This window comes from Zonotrichia albicollis, chromosome 3 (assembly GCF_047830755.1).
Source record: "Zonotrichia albicollis isolate bZonAlb1 chromosome 3, bZonAlb1.hap1, whole genome shotgun sequence".
NCBI lineage: Eukaryota > Metazoa > Chordata > Aves > Passeriformes > Passerellidae > Zonotrichia > Zonotrichia albicollis.
In genome coordinates this window covers 14,464,738-14,481,327 of record NC_133821.1, presented here as the reverse complement: position 1 = coordinate 14,481,327, position 16,590 = coordinate 14,464,738, and the positions used below count along the sequence as shown (strand labels likewise).

Below are 16,590 nucleotides of genomic sequence, written 5' to 3'. Positions count from 1 at the left end.
TTGAATTTCTTGTGGCCACTCTTCAATCTCCAGGATGAATAATTTGAAGTTCTGGGGACTCCCCTGTTTCCTCTGAATTAATATCCTACTCCCATCCATCAGCACAGAATGAAGCAGCAGCTCTGTCCTCTGCCTAGGGTATAGAGAAGCTGACCTATGTGAAAAGGGGGTACTGGAGGCTTCTGGCTATTCCATAAAAGCCAGATCATACCAGCTCCAACAGGTAAAGGCTGGCCCAGGGAGGAGCTGGACTTTTGAAAATGTCACTGTACAGCATGGTCCCTCAGCAGAAATTTTGTCATGATTAATAAAAGAAAATAGATTTCACTGTGATTAACTTCTGCTGGCTTACCAGCATGTTTAGGTGCTCTTGCAAATCAAGGCCTCCTGTAGTCCTGCAAACCAAGAGTAACTTAGAATAGCAAATAGCATATTTTAATTTCCTAATATGTTAATGTGTTCAGGTAAGGGTTATTGAATAGTGGCATACATTTTTTAGTAATAATTTTTAAATGACTGTGCTCTTCCCCGAGCCTTCTCAGCTCGACACTCCTTGTTAAAATGACAATATGTCATCATGCCATTTTACCAAGTGAGACCTCCAAAGAGCCAGAGATCAAAGCAACTGCTCAAGCTCACACAGAGAGAAACCAGAGCTGCTGATGCTCCTGCATTTGCTGCCTGTGCATTTCTGATGGGTTTCTCTCATCCTCCCTTTGTGGTGTGTTGGGTCTCACCTTCATCATTTCCACTGTATCTCTGTGATATTTTCTTCCCACAGCGTCCAGAGCAGAGTGGAGCTGAGGAAGAAGCTGAAATGCCACAGCTTCAAGTGGTACCTGGAGAACGTTTATCCCGAACTTCGGTACGGATGTGCCACCTCCACCTGCATCCAGTAGGCCAGTGGGATGCTCCATCCCTCCCTCCTGCCCCCAGAGACATGGGTACCCCTCCCCTGGGCTTCACAGAAGGGCAGAGGGAGTTTTGTGCTGCACAGCTTGCTCACAGGGTGACACTCTGTGATATCTGCTTCTTCCAAGCTCTTTGCTGCAGGGCTGGTGAGGCACAAAGCATCAGTTATGCCCATTTGTTCCTAGGAATTCATTAGATGTCCTCCTGCCCATGCTGGGGAACAGGTTGTGTAGGGGAATAAGAGAGTTTTCCTTACAAAAGTATCCCAAGGCAGAAAATCCACCATAGCTTCTGCTGGGGTGTTTCAGTACTTAATGACTCCTCCTTAAAGAAGCACCTAATTTCCAGTCCTTTCACACTGGTCTATGGCACTCAAGGCTTCTCTGTTGTGAAACCATTCACCCTAGGATTTTATGACTTGGATTCAGATGGCTCTGCCTTGCTCCTAGCCCAGTGCTTAGATGAATATTGTTGCTTTTGCACAGACATCTTTTAGCTACCAATTTACTCCAGAAACCATTGCATTCATTCCCCTGGTCCCTATCAGGAGCCATCCTCAGAAAGGATGGTAAAGTTCTAGAGACACCTTCAGGGACCTGCTGGTGCAATAGCTGAGTGCAGAATCACTGTGTGAAAATGATGATTTATAGCCATTTTCTTACTTTTTTTTTTTTTTGCCATGTGTGGCATTGCACAGCAGCATTCACAGGCAATGCCAGGGCTCTGTGACAGTTTGTTATAAAGTTCCCCTCTGCTGTAAGCTGAAGGCTGCTCACAGCCTGACTCTGGCTGCTCTGTTTGCCTGGTGCATTTATTTATTTTTTCCTCTTACAAAGGTCAGCCATCCGTCTCCGAGCGCTGCTCCTGCAGCGTCCCTGTCCATGTGCTGCTCTCAGTGCTTCACTATTGTGGTAGACCTTGCCACCCCTCGTTTTCTGGAGGTGAAATGGTGCAGCCTTACCCCACAGAGCCCCCCTGTGCCTGGGGAAGCTGAGCATGGGGCAGCTGTGCCTGGGGCAGTACAATGTGGTTTTCACGCTGTTCCCGCAGGATTCCCGAGGAATCGCTCTACCAGACCGGGATCATCAGGCAAAGGCAGAGCTGCCTGGAGTCACACAAGTCTGAAGAGCAGGAGTTCCCCATCCTGAGCTTGAATCCTTGTAACAGCACCAAGGGCACAGTGCCAAAGGCACAGGTAAGGTGTGTTGTGTATCCTCATGGCGCTGGATGGGGAGATGCCGTGGGGCCAACTTCAAGATGATTTCTTAAGGTTGCTGAAGCTCTGTTGGAGGATTTACCCATTCTGCCAGTGTATTTCCTTAGGCAGCCTGTCATTAAAGCCTGGCAGCTCCACCTGATCTTGGTGGAGGCCCTGGGCAGCAGCAGGGCTGGTGCAGGAGCCACAGGACAGTGTGTCCCACTCATCTCCATGGGAGCCCATGCTGAGCTCTTCCCACTGCCCAGGAACACCACGTTCTGCTCATCTGCACAGATCAAAGGCAAAGAGAACTATAACTTCCTCTCATCTCTCAGCCTTTTTTCTTTTAGAATGGACTGAGTTGCAGTGGCATTTGTAACTTCATAGTCTGCATTCTCTCAGTATTGGATTGCCCATTAAACTAGCGAGGATTTAATGAGGATGATCTCAGTTTTTTTCAGTCTCACTGAGATGAGAAAAAGCTGTATGAATTGATGTTCTCCAAAGCACTCCCTGGGAGATTTTAGAGCCAAGAGCAGGCACATGTGCCTTGCAAGAGGGTTTCTAGAGCAAGACCCTGAAGATAGACACAGCTTCAAAATTCACCTTTGCAATTTTGGACATGTCAGTAAGTTCTGTGCTCCCATCTATAAAAGAGGGAGGATAACAATCCCTTGCTTCTCCATGGTTGCCATGAAATAATTCAGTAGGAAATGGTGTGGTGTGCATGCTTCCTCTCAACTGTACATCCTTAACCCTCATGGTTACATATTCAAACCAGGTAGCTGTGCATATAAAAAGCCCAGCTTGGGGAGATTGCTTAAAATACCCTTGATTTGTGTGTGCAAACAAAGCATGTCATTATGTGCATCTCTTTCAAATGCAGTTGCATGCCTGTCTGTAGGCAGGAAATTAATATCTGTTTCACAGCATGGCAAAATCAACAATGACTACTTGAATATTAGTTCAGTTCAAAAAATGTAGTTAATATAATTGCAAGTGCCACACAGTAACGCTTCTTACAGTTTCACTGGTTTCCATGTTCCAGAATTGGGTTTTTTTTTCTTCCACTGCTGCATGGACTTTTCACACAAACAGCAAGCTGGTGAGAGCAGGTCATCACGTTTTTCAGGGCTAGCTCTGCAGAAGAAAGGAAAAGTATTCTAACAACAATAGCAGCTTCCAATGAATCTGCTGTTCTAAAAAAAAAAAAATCTGGGAAAATCAGAATGAAAAATGCTGCTGCAAGTTAGTGTTTCAAAATGAAATGGTATTGGTCTTTCTGAAATACCAATTTGATGTGGTATTTTAAAATGAGAAATGTCATGCCAACAAGTTGGATTGTTTCATTCCTACCAAACACATTTTGTTTTGACATTTCTGTGCAGTAAATTTTCGGAATTTTTCACGCCACGAACTTTTCATCTTCCTGTTCTGATTCTGCAGCAGTTTGCAATAGGTCAACACTTCCCACTGGATGGCAACTCTATTTCTTGTGCACATCCAGGACTGACTTTGCAAAGGAACAGAAAAATGCACTACAAACAGATTGCAGGATGACTGCACTCAGTACACAGCAGGAACAGAGAAAAGCCTTTTCCTTTTTATCTTCTCTGTCTTTCTAGGATAGTTCTTTGTTACTTCTACCCGTGGATGATAGCTAAGATTAAAGCAGGATATTTAAACAGCAGGATATTTAAACTTTTTTTGTGAAACTTATATTTTAATGACTCAGTTGCCACAAGACCACCTGAACTTGTGGATGACGTGGGTGTTACAGTCACCAGGCTGTGTAGGATTGATTATGCAGCAGTCCTGAATGCTACTTGGTTTTGCATTTGATACACCAGAATAGAGCAATAATCTTCACTTTTAACGCACTGAAGTCACGTCTTGTTTACCCTAAGCTTCATTTTGTGAAAAATAGGCGTAGCTAAATCAAAGCTGTGCTTCCTTGGCATTCAGTAAGTACCGTGAAAATATCCTGGCTGTCCAAGTTCTTTATTATCACTATTATAGTAGCAATAATTTGGTTGCTTTGATTGCCTTTCTGTAGCTGTCTCCCTGCTGGGCTGTCCCAGCCCTTTACCAACATTATATGCATGAAGTCTTGAGACTGGGTGTGAGAAGATCATGGTTTGAGGAGAGAGGCACAGGACTGTCAGATGGCAATCAACTGCTCTTCATTTTAGGATTTTCTAACTGTAGTGTAGGGGAAGGGTGTTGTGAGACCTCTGGCTACATCCATAATTGGGGTAAGTTGAGATGAGTGGTGAAATCAGACTTACACCCTTAGCAGCTCTCAAAATACCTCCCTGGTGGTGTCTGGAGTTGGTCCTGAATGGGGCATTGAGGCACAAGAAGACCCCTCATCTTTGTGTAGGAGAGAGCTCTGTCTTCTCATCCTGAGGATCCACGTGGCCCTTCCCTCCCTCTGCAGAAGGTCTGGCAGCAGTTAGGGTGGGTTCTGTCCCCTGGGATGGCTCTCAGAGGGGTCTTGAGGTGGTTGAGGAGCTCAGGGTGGCTGTCAGGGGGCTCCTGGGCTAGTGACAGGCAGAGATGTTCGTGCAGCGCCCAGGGCACAGCAGGCTCTGCCTGTGCTCCTGCCCACTGCAGCACTCCATGCCTTGTTGCGTCTCGTTTGCTAAATGAACAGATTGATTTAGTTTTTCACGAGAGAAATGCATTTGAGGGAAAATAATTGATCATAATTTTGTCCTCATCTATCTAATGAAGATGTGAATAGTTGGGTTTTTTTTTTTTCAAACTAAGTGTCAGCTGGTATTAGTTCATAGAGTTTGGAAAAGACATCTGACTGGGATTTATTTAAGTCATTAGCAGCTTCAGGAAACCTGACACACTTCAGATAAAAAATCTGAAGATGCTTTGACCTGGATACAACACACGTGTAAGCAGTTGCTGCAAGAGGAATGTAAAGCTCAGGCATCTTTTAGAAAAGCAAGGAAACAGGGGCAAAAGGCTGCAGCATCCATTTCTTGAGTCTGCGCCCCAAAATACCTGGGCTTTGCAGCTGAGTGGCTGCCACTGCATTTGAGTGGCATGACCTTGGCTCTTCTTGGGAAGGAAAGGCAGAGTGATGGAAGGAAAGGCAGAATGATGGAAGGAAAAGCAGTGTGATGACCTGCCTGGTGTGGCTTTGATGCTCATCCCAGTTGGCTTGAGGTCCTCTGTGTGCTGAGTAAGTCTGCCCTTTTTCTGGAGAGCATTTAGCATCTGTCCAGACTGTGACCCTCCTGAGACATCTCAACCATAAACATTCTGTTCTGACCCTCCTCCCCTCAAAAGCCTTCCTTCTGTAGGCTGGCTGGAACTGTGGGAGCCAGGCTGGGTGAGCAGAGCAGAGGGACAGCAGTGTCATCTCTGCACCCAGGTTGTCCTGAGTCACAGTACAGCATGAAATGAACGTCACTCGCATGCTGAAATGTCCAAGGCAAAAAAAGGCACATTTATTTCTGGGCCTCGGTATTTATAGAACTCTGAAGGTGACTGTGGATTGGAGGATGAAATTGCCACCTCTCTAACTACACTGGTCAAACCAACAGTCCATCAGTTCTCTCCTCTTCCAGAAAGGAATGCAAAACAATTATTATTTACATGAAAAGTGCATGAGAAACTCCATTACAAAACTGTAAACATCAGAAGAACTTTAGAAGAACAGAGAGACAGTCCTGTACACCTGGTGTACTTTGCTTTTCCTCTCCTGAGATGTGTGGATGTGCCAGTTGTATCCCAGGGTCTTTGATGAGGGCAGCACGTCGGTATCCTCTGGTGACTTGTGCCTTGACAAGTCCTTCCCTGGGATTTTTAAGAGGATAATTGAATAATTAGATTGCTCCACCTTCTTCAGAAAAGCTTTTCTCTTGATCCTATCCCTGCTTTAGGGCACGGCTGACCTCTCTGGGCAGCACAGGCCTGGCTGTCACGGAATGCTGGGCTCCTGTGGGATTGCTCCTTCCCATGCTGAGGGGCTCCTTGCTCCATCTGCCAGCCAGGCTATGCCAAGCCAAAGGTCACTCTGGAAAATAATTTCCTCAGTTCACAGTAATGCTGAGTAACAGTGACAGGTGCCGGCTCAGATGATGCTGAAGCCTTGAGAAACAGTCACAAGGCCCAGATGAGGGGTTGGTGTTATCTGAGGCTCTGGAGGAAGGGAATTGGTAGTTGTGCTGTGCAGCTGGTGATGTTCTCTTCACCAAGTGCACCCTCTTCCTCCTGGCTCCACCACCCCTCCATCTTTGCCTTTGAAAAGGCAGGAAATCTTGTTTAAGCTCATAGATCTGTTTTTCTTTGGCTCTGGGTCAGCTCTAAACCTTGGTGGCATCTGCTCAGGCAATTCTGCAGCCCTGGAGCCAGGCTGGCTCCTTGCAGGGCTCCTTAGGAGTGCCATGGGCTGCCCCATCCACCACAACCTCTGCTGTGCTGGCCATGTCATTGTGCCAGGGATTAGGAGATAAAGTAGTTCCTCATGGGAAAAAAAAAAGAAAAAAAATTAATCCCAACTCATAAAAATAAGGGAACATAAGGGGTAAGAAAAAAAATTTCTGTGGCCATGGGCATATATTTTAACTCAAAGTCCTTCATGGATTCTGTGGTGTTCAACTGACTTCCCTCCTCCTTTCCCTTCAAATTTCTTCATTTTCTGCATAATTTTCCTTGGCTTTCATCTAGGGCTGAAAGGGAAGAAGACATGATTAGAGCTGGATAAAACATTTTCAACAGGGCTGGCTTCCATAAAAGGCCATTCTGCCGAGATAGATGAGCTGTGTGAAAATCTGTCAGCTGAGATAAAGACAGAGGAAGGACAGCCTGGGGGCAGGAGGGTAGGATCCAGTGTCAGCTGTGGAACTGCTGCTGGATGTGGAACATCCAGCTCTGGAGCCCTCACTTGTTATGATGAACAACAGCTCAGGGAAAGTGGTTATCACCACCCTTCCTGTCCCATGGTCCACTGCTGGATGAGAGGATGGCTCTGCCTTGAGAGATGTGAATATTCTGAGGGTTTGAACATAGCCTGGTCTAGAAAAAAAATAATGAAGAACCTATGGTAGGAGCAGTTTTTCATGAGATAACCTCAGTGAAGCAAGAAGGTAAAGATGTAAAAGAAACAAACAAAAAGTCCCATGGCCTGGGTTAGTTGGAGAATTCAACATACCCACAAGTTACAGCATTAACTGGCTGCTGCTGAGGAGCCTCATGGGTGCAACTTCAGCCCTGTCCTGAGCTGAAATGACCAGCAATTGGTTAAAAATGTAAAGCAGGTTTTCAGAGCAGCTTGTAGCAGCGTGGGTGCCAAGAACAGATGTTGGAGCTTGCCTCGTAGGGTTTGGTTCTTCACAGATGCTGGACTAATTTGGCTCCTGATTTCCCAGGCTGGTGGTTTACACAGCAGCTGACAGCCTGCGTGGTGGGGATGTCTGGGACGTGTTCACTGTGGGATCAGGTAAACCCTGCTCCATGTGACAGAGAAAAGTGGTTGCCAGGAGGGTGTGAATTACAGCTTTGAAAATGAATGCTTGTTATGTACCCAGATCCTGGGCAGCTCTTGCTGAGGAGCCTGTGGGCAGGCTGTTCAGAAAGCCAGGCTTGATTTCCATGAGCTGCTGGGGAATAGTGGGCTGAGAAGCACAGAGTATGAGGATCACAGTGTGAAGTCCTTGTGGAGCTGGGTCTGCTGTGCAAAAGCATGTTTTCCCTTCCAGGTGGCTGAGAACCTGAATGAAAGTGGGATTTATATTCCCAGGAGCTAAATGCCTGTAGCTGTCTGTTTTGAAGCTGAGGAGAGGAGTTAAAGCTGCTGGCTGTGACAAATACCAAAGGACCAGGAGCGTGTCCCTGCTCTAATAACTCATGCTAATGCAACCCAGAACCTCCACCATTCAAAGTCAGGGGCACTGCAGGCATCCCAGCTCTGAGAGCAGGGCAGCCATTCTTCACATTCCCCTCCAGCACTCAGAAAGGCTTGAAGTCTCCCAGGAGCCCCATTTTTCCAGCCTCAACCTAACAGGCATATGTTTGAGCACTGCCTTCCCCTCCACTGCCCACACTGCTGCTCACATCACTTCTCATGGAGCTCTGCCTTCTCCATAGCTGAGCTCCCTGCTGTTCTGCTTCCTCTTTGCACCTTTTTCTTCCCAGCAGGTTCAGAGTTTTCATAGCCTGCTAAAACATCTGCCATGGCTTCTGGGGTAACTCGTGGGAACCCTTGTGCTCCCTGTCCTTGCTGTCTCTGGCAGGGTTATTGCAGTGTTAGTGAAGCCAGTCTGCTGCTGGTCCTCCAGCCCTGCTCACCTGCCCTGCCACAGCTCAGAAACCTGCTTTCCATCTGCTCCCACCCTGGATGGGAGCCCTCACAAAACCCTTCCAGCCCCCTGCTCTTTCTAATTTCAAAGTTGATGCTCACAGAAAGTTACAAGCAAAACACCTGGTCCAGAAGTCCCTCTCCAGGGTTATGTAAAAGCATGGCTTGTGGTTTCCCATCAGCCAAACCAGCTCTTGTTTGCTTGTGCACACACACAAATGTCGCAGACATCTTTTTATGAAAATCCTTTCCTTAGGATTTTTCCTCCTGAGAAGCTGAGAGGCCTCAGGAGCAAAATGTAAACATTGATTATCTGCTGCTGTGGAATGCAACAGGTGGATTTTTGATTGGCCCGTCTTGGATGTTTATAATTAATGGCCAATCACAGCCCAGCTGGCTCAGACTCTCTCTCTGAGCCACAAACCTTTGTTAATCATTCCTTGCTATTCTTAGCTTAGCTGACCTTCTGAGATAAAACTTTTTCTTCTTTTAGTATAGTTTTAATGTAATATATATCATAAAATAATAAATCAAGCCTTCTGAAACATGGAGTCAAATCCTTGTCTCTTCCCTCATCTGAAAACCCCTGTGAACACGGTCACACATACAAATAACAGGGAGACAGACATCCCTTGGCTGGGATCCTCTCAGGAGGTGCTTTTGGGTAATATGAGCACAGGTGAGTGACAGAAAATGTTCAGCTGGAGTGAACTTCTGTGAAGCACTCCTGGGCTAAGCAGGATGTCTGTACATCCATGGTGCTTTGTGCAGTACATTTGTAAATGCTCGTCAGTCTATCAGCTGCTCCTCTTCTTCTCCCAAAAACATCCACTGGTGAAAAAGATGGTAATCCCAGAGATCTCCTGCTGTTTGGTAAGCATCGCACGGGACAAAGAGTCTCTGCTCCTCCAGAGTTTATTTCTGGGGCTGACTAGGTGATAAAACACTGGTGAGCATGAAAAAGCAGCAAAAGAAAGAAACCTCCAGGACAGCCCAGTGGAATGAGAGCAGCAGTGGTTACAGCCAGCCAGTTCTGCAAACCTTTGAAAATTATTCCCAGTGCCTTGATGGAAAGCAGAGCTTTTCCTCTTATTTTTGTGTTATTTGGGAACAGAACCCCAGGAGTTGCAGGCATTTGCTGTGTATTGCTTCTTGTCTCCCACTGACAGTTGCAAAGCATCTCTGCTGCTCTTCCCTGAAAAAATAGGATTGCACATTGTGTGGTTGGGAGTGTTCCTGCCTCTCTTCTGTTTTTTTTCCCATCCTTTTGTTCTCCAACCACAGCCCAGTTCTGGCAATGGAATCTTTTGTCTCATGAAACATGTTCTTCCAGCAGCTTTTGTAGACATTTTCTGGGGTACCTGCAGTCCCTCAATGACAACTGCAATTTTGGGGAGGCTTGAAACATCCCAATGACTTCTCTTGGTGCCTCTTGAAGTCAGTGAGGTTTGTGTTTGATTTTGTAAAGGGCAGGATCCAAGCCAAAGTGTTTGTTTTCCAGGTAAAAGAATAGAAAGAATCAGCACTGCTCTCTCACCACCTTTCTTTTTCTTCCTCTGTGCAGGAGTGGACATACACATACAACCATCATGTCCGCCAGCAGCAGCTCTGTCTGTCTGTGTACACCCTCTTCCCTGGTTCCCAGGTGCTGCTGTCACCTTGTAAAGAAGGTGACAACAAGCAGGTGAGCCCTTTTCACTGATCCCCTATATTTCCTTTGAAGTTCCCTTTCTTTCATCACAGTATTACTGCACATTAAATGGCCTGTGCTCTGACTTCATCTGGGAAGCACAGTCAATTTGGGAGTACAGACTCTGGCCTGTTCAGCCCTTTGCCTCTTAAATGAGTGTGTTGATAAGGATGTCTATTAGTGAGGGTGGTGATCTGGACACTTCAATGCAGAAGTCAAACCCAAACTGGCAATTTAGTTCACATGGGCTGCCAGTCAGGCAGCAGATGCTAACATTTCCCTGCAGTTAATCACTGAGCTGGCATTTGAACCAGAGACCTGGGGAAAAAGCTGTTAGTAATGTATTATCTCCCTGAAGCCAGGCAGAGGCTGAGTTAAACGAATGTGCTGCTGATGGGAGAAATGCTCTGCTTGGTGTGTGCTGTGGTGTTGTGAGGGTCCCCAGGACGAAGTGGGAGGTAAGAATCTGACTCCCAAGTTTTCAGAAGGCTGATTTATTATTTTAAGATATTATATTAAAATAAAATGATGTACTAAAACTATACTAAAGAAAGAGAAAGGAGACATCAGAAGGCTAGACAAGAATGAATACTAAAAACCCGTGGCTGACCAGAGAGCCCAACACAGCTGGCTGTGATTGGTCATTAATGAAAAACAATTCACATGCTGGGTAAACAGTTCTCCAAATCACATTCCAGAAGAGCACAACACGGAGAAGCTGAGTCTTCTCATCTTCCCAGGAGAGGAAATCCTGGCAAAGGGATTTTTCAGAAAACATCACGGTGACAGTGTGGGTTTGGGGACCTTGTACTTGACAGCATCAGGCCACAGGGGCTTGATGACAGCTGTGGCCTTGATGTTTTGGAGTTCAGCAGTGCAGGGAAGGCAGGGTGGTCAGGCAGCTCCTTCACCTGTTTCTCCTGTCGTTGTCTCCCTGCAGCGCTGGGGCAAGGTGGGGTCGCACATCGAGCACATAGCCACGCGCTTCTGCTTGGACACTGAGACCATTGGGGACACCCATGAGAGCATCAGGGAGCTGGTGATCAACCCCTGTGAGAGCACAGCCATGAGCCAGCGCTGGGACATGCTCATGTCGTGACCTGCTGCAGGACGGGCACCGGGACGTGGCCACGCGCGGCTGAGGCGGCACCGGCTGGGGCTCGGATCCAAACCCTGCAGGAGAAGCATCCAGATAAAAATGGGACACTGCACTCCAGGTGGAACAGAGGATGGTGACCGCCAGGCGTGCAGCTGGTGTTGGCCTGGTGATGGTCAAGGAGGAGGGATGGCAGAAAAACAAGCCTGAAGTGTTTTAGAGGGGTATTGGGGTACACAGAACCTCAGCGTGCACAGCACTGATTAATCTCCCTGGAAATGCAGGTAGAAGAGCCTTTAATGCCTAAAGGAGACTTTAAAGGGCTAAGCAAAGCAAGCATCTCAGTAGCTCTTGGGGATTGAGGTGGGTGCACAAGGTGGGATGTGCCAAGGGATGCTCAGAAACATCGCCAGGGATCAAGTGGAGGACACTGAATTGGAAGACACTGAATTATTTTTGCACTTTGCTGGGAATGTTTCTGTCTTCTGCAGACAGCATGGGTGGAGCTGTGTGGCACATCTGAATTGGTGCCTGATGCACGTCCCTGTTGTGTATCCAGAGGCAGAGCAGTCCTTGGTGGCTGTGGCCAGGATCAGAGCAGGGAGTGAAGGAGGAATCCGCTCTGTGCTGACTGCACATGGTGCTTGTTGAATCTCCAAAGCCCAAGCAAACAGAGGATTCACTGTGGGAGATTAAAGGATATACGTTTCTGTCAAGCTGGGAGGAAAGGCAGTAACGTGATCATTTCTCCTTTCTGAAGGCCATGGGTCACTGAAAAATCCCCTAAAATTTTGCTGTGTGTCTCTCCCTGCTCTGCTTCAGATCTGGACTAATTCAAATTTTCACTTCCATAAAAGTAATATTTTTGCTAATTGAAGGTAATTGTGTCATATTTCTGTTTCCCAATTTCCAAACTACAGATGAAGGGACTCCCATAAAATGCTGCTACTGATGGAACGGTGAAGGTTTAATTTTTAATTAAAATTGGAGACTGTTCCAAGAAAGGAAGAGGGATGTTACCTGGGTTTGCTTCCCAGTTACCTTGTAGCCCACAATGTAAAGTACTGAAGAAAAGGTTTGGGATTCCCCATTCACACTGGTGAGCAGGGTGGCCTGGGCCACAATGTCCCTCTGTCTCCAAGTCACTTAACATAGCCAGACCAGGTAGAAATTATTTCCTTTATTTATATTATTATTTCCCAGCTTTTGGAGATGTCTTTTACCAGAGATCATGCCAGGTGCTGCCTCTGTGGAACTGAGGGGAGAAAAGGACAAGCAAGCTCAGGAGGAGTGTTAGGAATAGAAAGTCCTTTCCAGGCTGTCTTTCAGGGCAGCTGTCACTACAGCCACAGGTAACAGGTACACACAGCTCTTGTGTAGTAACAGCTCTCAAAGAGAACTTCCACAGGACTGTCAGTGTGACTTAAAAAAAAAAAATACATCGTTTCTGTCTAAAAATGCTAGGATTTAGTGAAAATCCTATCCTTTGTTTCCTGTGCTGCAAACTGCAGGTGAAATACCATAAGCTTTAAGCCTTCAAGTGCTCTCAGCATCCCTTCTTGAATAAATTGCTGGCTTTCAGGATTTTACTGCCTCAGTTTCTCCTCCCTCAGTGCTGGGAGAAAGCCGTGTGTATAAATCTTCCCGGCTTTATAAGCAAAACTATTATAGCTCTTTATGTGCAAAAGGTCACTGGTGCAAAATGCTTTTCATCTGCTGCAGTGATTACCAACCTCATCAAGCTCCCTTGGTGCCAGCGTCAAGGGCCTCTGTTCTGAGAGGGCTGGAGCAAGCTGTCATTTCGTGGTGGGAGGTGGCATTGTTTCTGTGCCACCACTCTGCCAGGAACAAAGGGGAGCGCTTCAAAAGGAATGGACCCGTTTCACAAAGGAGGGCAGCGACCTTGGGCTCCTTTTTAATTGAACAGGGACATATCACATGTTCTCCTCACAATGGTGATGACAGGCAAGGGGTGGTAATTCCCTGTCTCGAGTTTACAAGGGAAGGCAGCTCGCAAGAGCTCAAAGCTTAACATGTTCACACCTGCACTGTGCCCACAGCCTGGCAATTTGACTCTGAAAATTCAAATTGCTGAACAGCCTGGCATGGGTTTGGAAGCTCAGCACCTGGCAGGTACACTCTGAGCAGGACCTCAGACTGATCTAGCTTTACTGTTTTCCACCAAAGCTGAAAATCTCTGTTCTCCTGACAGCCAAAGCTCTCTTAATGCTCTTTGCCTTAGCAGAAACAGCTACCTCACTACACATGTGTGTGTGCTTGGACACATGGACCCATGGGATCTGCAGGGATGTGCTGTAGGAAGGAGTTGTTTGACCAGCTTTGCAGCTCTCTTGCCTTTTGTGAAACACAAATGCTACAGCAAACCCATCCTGTTCCAAAACATGTTCTCAGTGATCACTGTGTCTGGGGACAGTGGAGAGGGGAGCATCAGGCATGGTGTCCCTTACCAGGGAGCAGCAGCCGAGTTCACTAAGTCTCTTGGAGGCCCAAAAGCCACCACATACCTCCCAGACCTGGGGAGCAGCAGCACATGTCAGACTGGTGATGGTGTCTCACACAGCCATCAGCTGTAACCCTTAGGCTACAGCTTATTTCATGGTCCAGGAAATGAGATTATCCCTATGGATCAGCAGTGTTTTCAGAGAAGCCTGAGAGTATCAGCCTGACTCCTGGGGAGCTTTATATAAAGCTGGCCATGGTCTGCCAGTCTGCAGAGTTAACCCCAGTGTGGCATTTAGCAAATCTGCCTGACACCCCTGCAGAGAGACTTCGCATGGCGTCAGGGAAAAGGTTAACTCGCTGCTGAAATCCAACTCGTACCTTCAGGTTTCTTCCCTTTATTAAAATACACTGAAAACAGATGAACTTTTCTTGCTTTGTGTTTTTTCAATGCCTAGACAAATGATTTTCATGCTGTGAGCAGGCACAATGTGACTGATTGGGATCTAGATGGGCTCCCACGCCAGTGCTGCTTAAGCCCCAGCATCATTTGGTGGCAATGCTTTTTTTTGGTAACGTTTTGCACTGACTTGAAAGAACATAAGATAAAGCAGAAAATATGATTCTAATCCTGGCTGTTGAGCTTTGTGACAGCCTTTATGATCTCCAGGTAAGTCACTTCTTGTGCCTTGGGAAATTTAGATTCAGAGCAGGAAACTCAAGGCTGGAACTGGCTTTTAAAGAGCCAACTAATGCTACCCCAAAACACACCAGAAAAAGTCAAAGAAAGCACATCCTCTCCCTCTCAAAGGAGATCCATGTTCCCATGAGAACAAATCTGTCTGGTTTGAGTTGGGCTGGAGAAGTCTTGCAGTCCTTACATTGCTGCTTGTGTGATTTCCAGGTGTCTCATGCTCATCTTCTCTCTGCACCAGTGCAGTACCATAAGGTAACAGCACAAATCATCTGTGCACAGAGCCTCAGGTTACAACATGTTGAGATGGTTATTTAGTGGTAAAGAGGTGGAAACTGAATTCAAGGATCTTTGTTTATCCAGCAGTGCAACAGTAAAATGGGGCTGGTGGATGAAGATTGGAGAAGGGCTGGTGGTGGTTCAAGACAAGCACAGCCCTGAGTGCTGATCCCTTCTCCTGCTTCTAGGAGTGGCTTGGGATGGCTTACTTCATTTCCCTGCTACAGTTGCCCTAAATTTTAGTGAAGACCAGGTGTTTTGAAGAGAGAAAAAGCCATGGATTGTTTTTTGTTGCATGTAACACCAGCAGTGCTGGCCTGGCAGTCAACATGGACCCTTTTATCTGCCTGTACAGATAAAAAGGTTCAGATGGAGTTAATGAGGAGCCTGTAAGGTCCTGTGGTTTAGACTGGTGACCAAAACAGTGTTGGTAACACTCAGCAATGTTTTGGTTATTGCAGTGCCTGTACAGTACCAAGGTCTTCTCCATCTCTCAATCTGCTGCCCCTGTGAGCAGGCTGGGGAAAGGACTGGGACGGGGGACAGCTCCCCCAAAATCACCAAAGGCACGTCTCACACCATGGGATGTGACACTCAGAGGTGAAATTGGATGGAGTTCTGCAACAGGAGGTCCCTGCCTGGCTGGGCATCAGGCTGCAAGTGGTGACTGACTGCCTTTGCATCACTTGGTTGTTTTGGGGGTTGTTTCATTTCATTTCATTTCATTTTCCTTCATGACCAACTTTATCTTGACTCACAAGTGTTTCTCCCTTTTGCCCTTCAGTCAGAGTCTCTCTCCCGTCCTGTGGGGCAGGGAGGGAGGGAATAGGGGCAGAGCTGCCAGGCAGGGCCAGCCCAGCCCCATGCCCTAAGCAAAGCAGGGTCTGTGCTGTGACAGGCTGCTGTTCCTCGTGGCTCTGGTCACAACTCTGCAGTGCGATCTGCACTGCTCACATTGCCGATTTTAAAAGCTTCAGTGAAATCTGGGGGTTGGTATTGTTTGTAGAAGGGATAAAGGAAGCATAGTCAAGGAGGTTTCACACAAGCCACAGGACAAACTTCTGCTGCTCAGTAATGTTCTGGCTAAATTGATTTTGAATGATCAGTCCAGCACCAGTTTTAATGTGCAGCTGCTTTACATGGCTGCAGAGTTAGAGGAAGCCTGTGGTATGGGTGTCCAGCTTATGTTGAGGCTTATTGCTGAGGCTTACGTGCTGAAATCCAGTGGCATTTTTCCAGATTTATGGAAGTTTTCCCAATGTCCATTGTTCTGTTTATCACTGGAAGTGCCTTCAGAACCCTGTAAGAATAAAAACCTGTTGCAAGCTACTGCCTCTCCAACTGAGTCTAATTAAGCTTCGAATGGAGCTGCATGTTAGCACAGAGCTGACAAAGAGCAACACATAAATTTACAGGTAAGAATGCTTCCTTTGTGGAGCTGGGGGCTGTTTTGTTTTCCCTGATACTGCTTGGGCACTAAAGAAACCCAAACTGGTTCTGTGTGATGTACAAAAGAATCCAAGTCTGGGTTTTGCATAAGCACACGTAATAATTATGCATCTGTCACAATGAGTGATGTCTCTCATTTTCCTGTGACTTACATGAGAAAGTGTCCAGACAAGGTACTGCTACTGCAGAGGGTTAAATTGTCAGTTGTAAAACCAACCAGCCATCCAACCAACCCAAGAGAAAATAAAGGAGAAGGAGCGCTGAAAGTTTGTATGTAACCTGATAGGTGCAATAAAAGAATAATATTGCGAAATTAGGACTGTTCCCAGGGTGAAAGGCTTAGGAGTCTGCAAGTCAGTAGGAATCTATTTAGGGCCATTTTTAAGTGGCTCAGAGTTGCACCATGGGGACAGGTTTATAACACAGCACCTGAACAAAGTCCCCCCATCCACAGTTTTCTGAAAGAACCCAAGACTCTGCACTGCTCCTGTGG

At 46.7% G+C, this 16,590-nt stretch overlaps 1 protein-coding gene across 2 annotated transcripts in view; it reads left to right on the top strand.

Moving 5' to 3' along the window:
* The window catches only part of GALNT14 (polypeptide N-acetylgalactosaminyltransferase 14), a 100,915-nt gene extending 84,938 nt beyond the window's left edge, over positions 1 to 15,977 (top strand). Inside the window, exons 12-15 of one of the 2 annotated variants that reach the window (XM_005488462.4) lie at positions 782 to 865; positions 1,963 to 2,107; positions 9,994 to 10,113; positions 11,060 to 15,977. In XM_005488462.4, the coding sequence (XP_005488519.1) occupies positions 782 to 865; positions 1,963 to 2,107; positions 9,994 to 10,113; positions 11,060 to 11,218 (508 nt within the window). In that variant the 3' untranslated portion in view covers positions 11,219 to 15,977. The remainder of the gene's footprint in view (positions 1 to 781; positions 866 to 1,962; positions 2,108 to 9,993; positions 10,114 to 11,059) is intronic. The other variant, XM_026794470.2, reaches the window with a different exon arrangement.
* Positions 15,978 to 16,590: the final 613 nt, after the last annotated feature.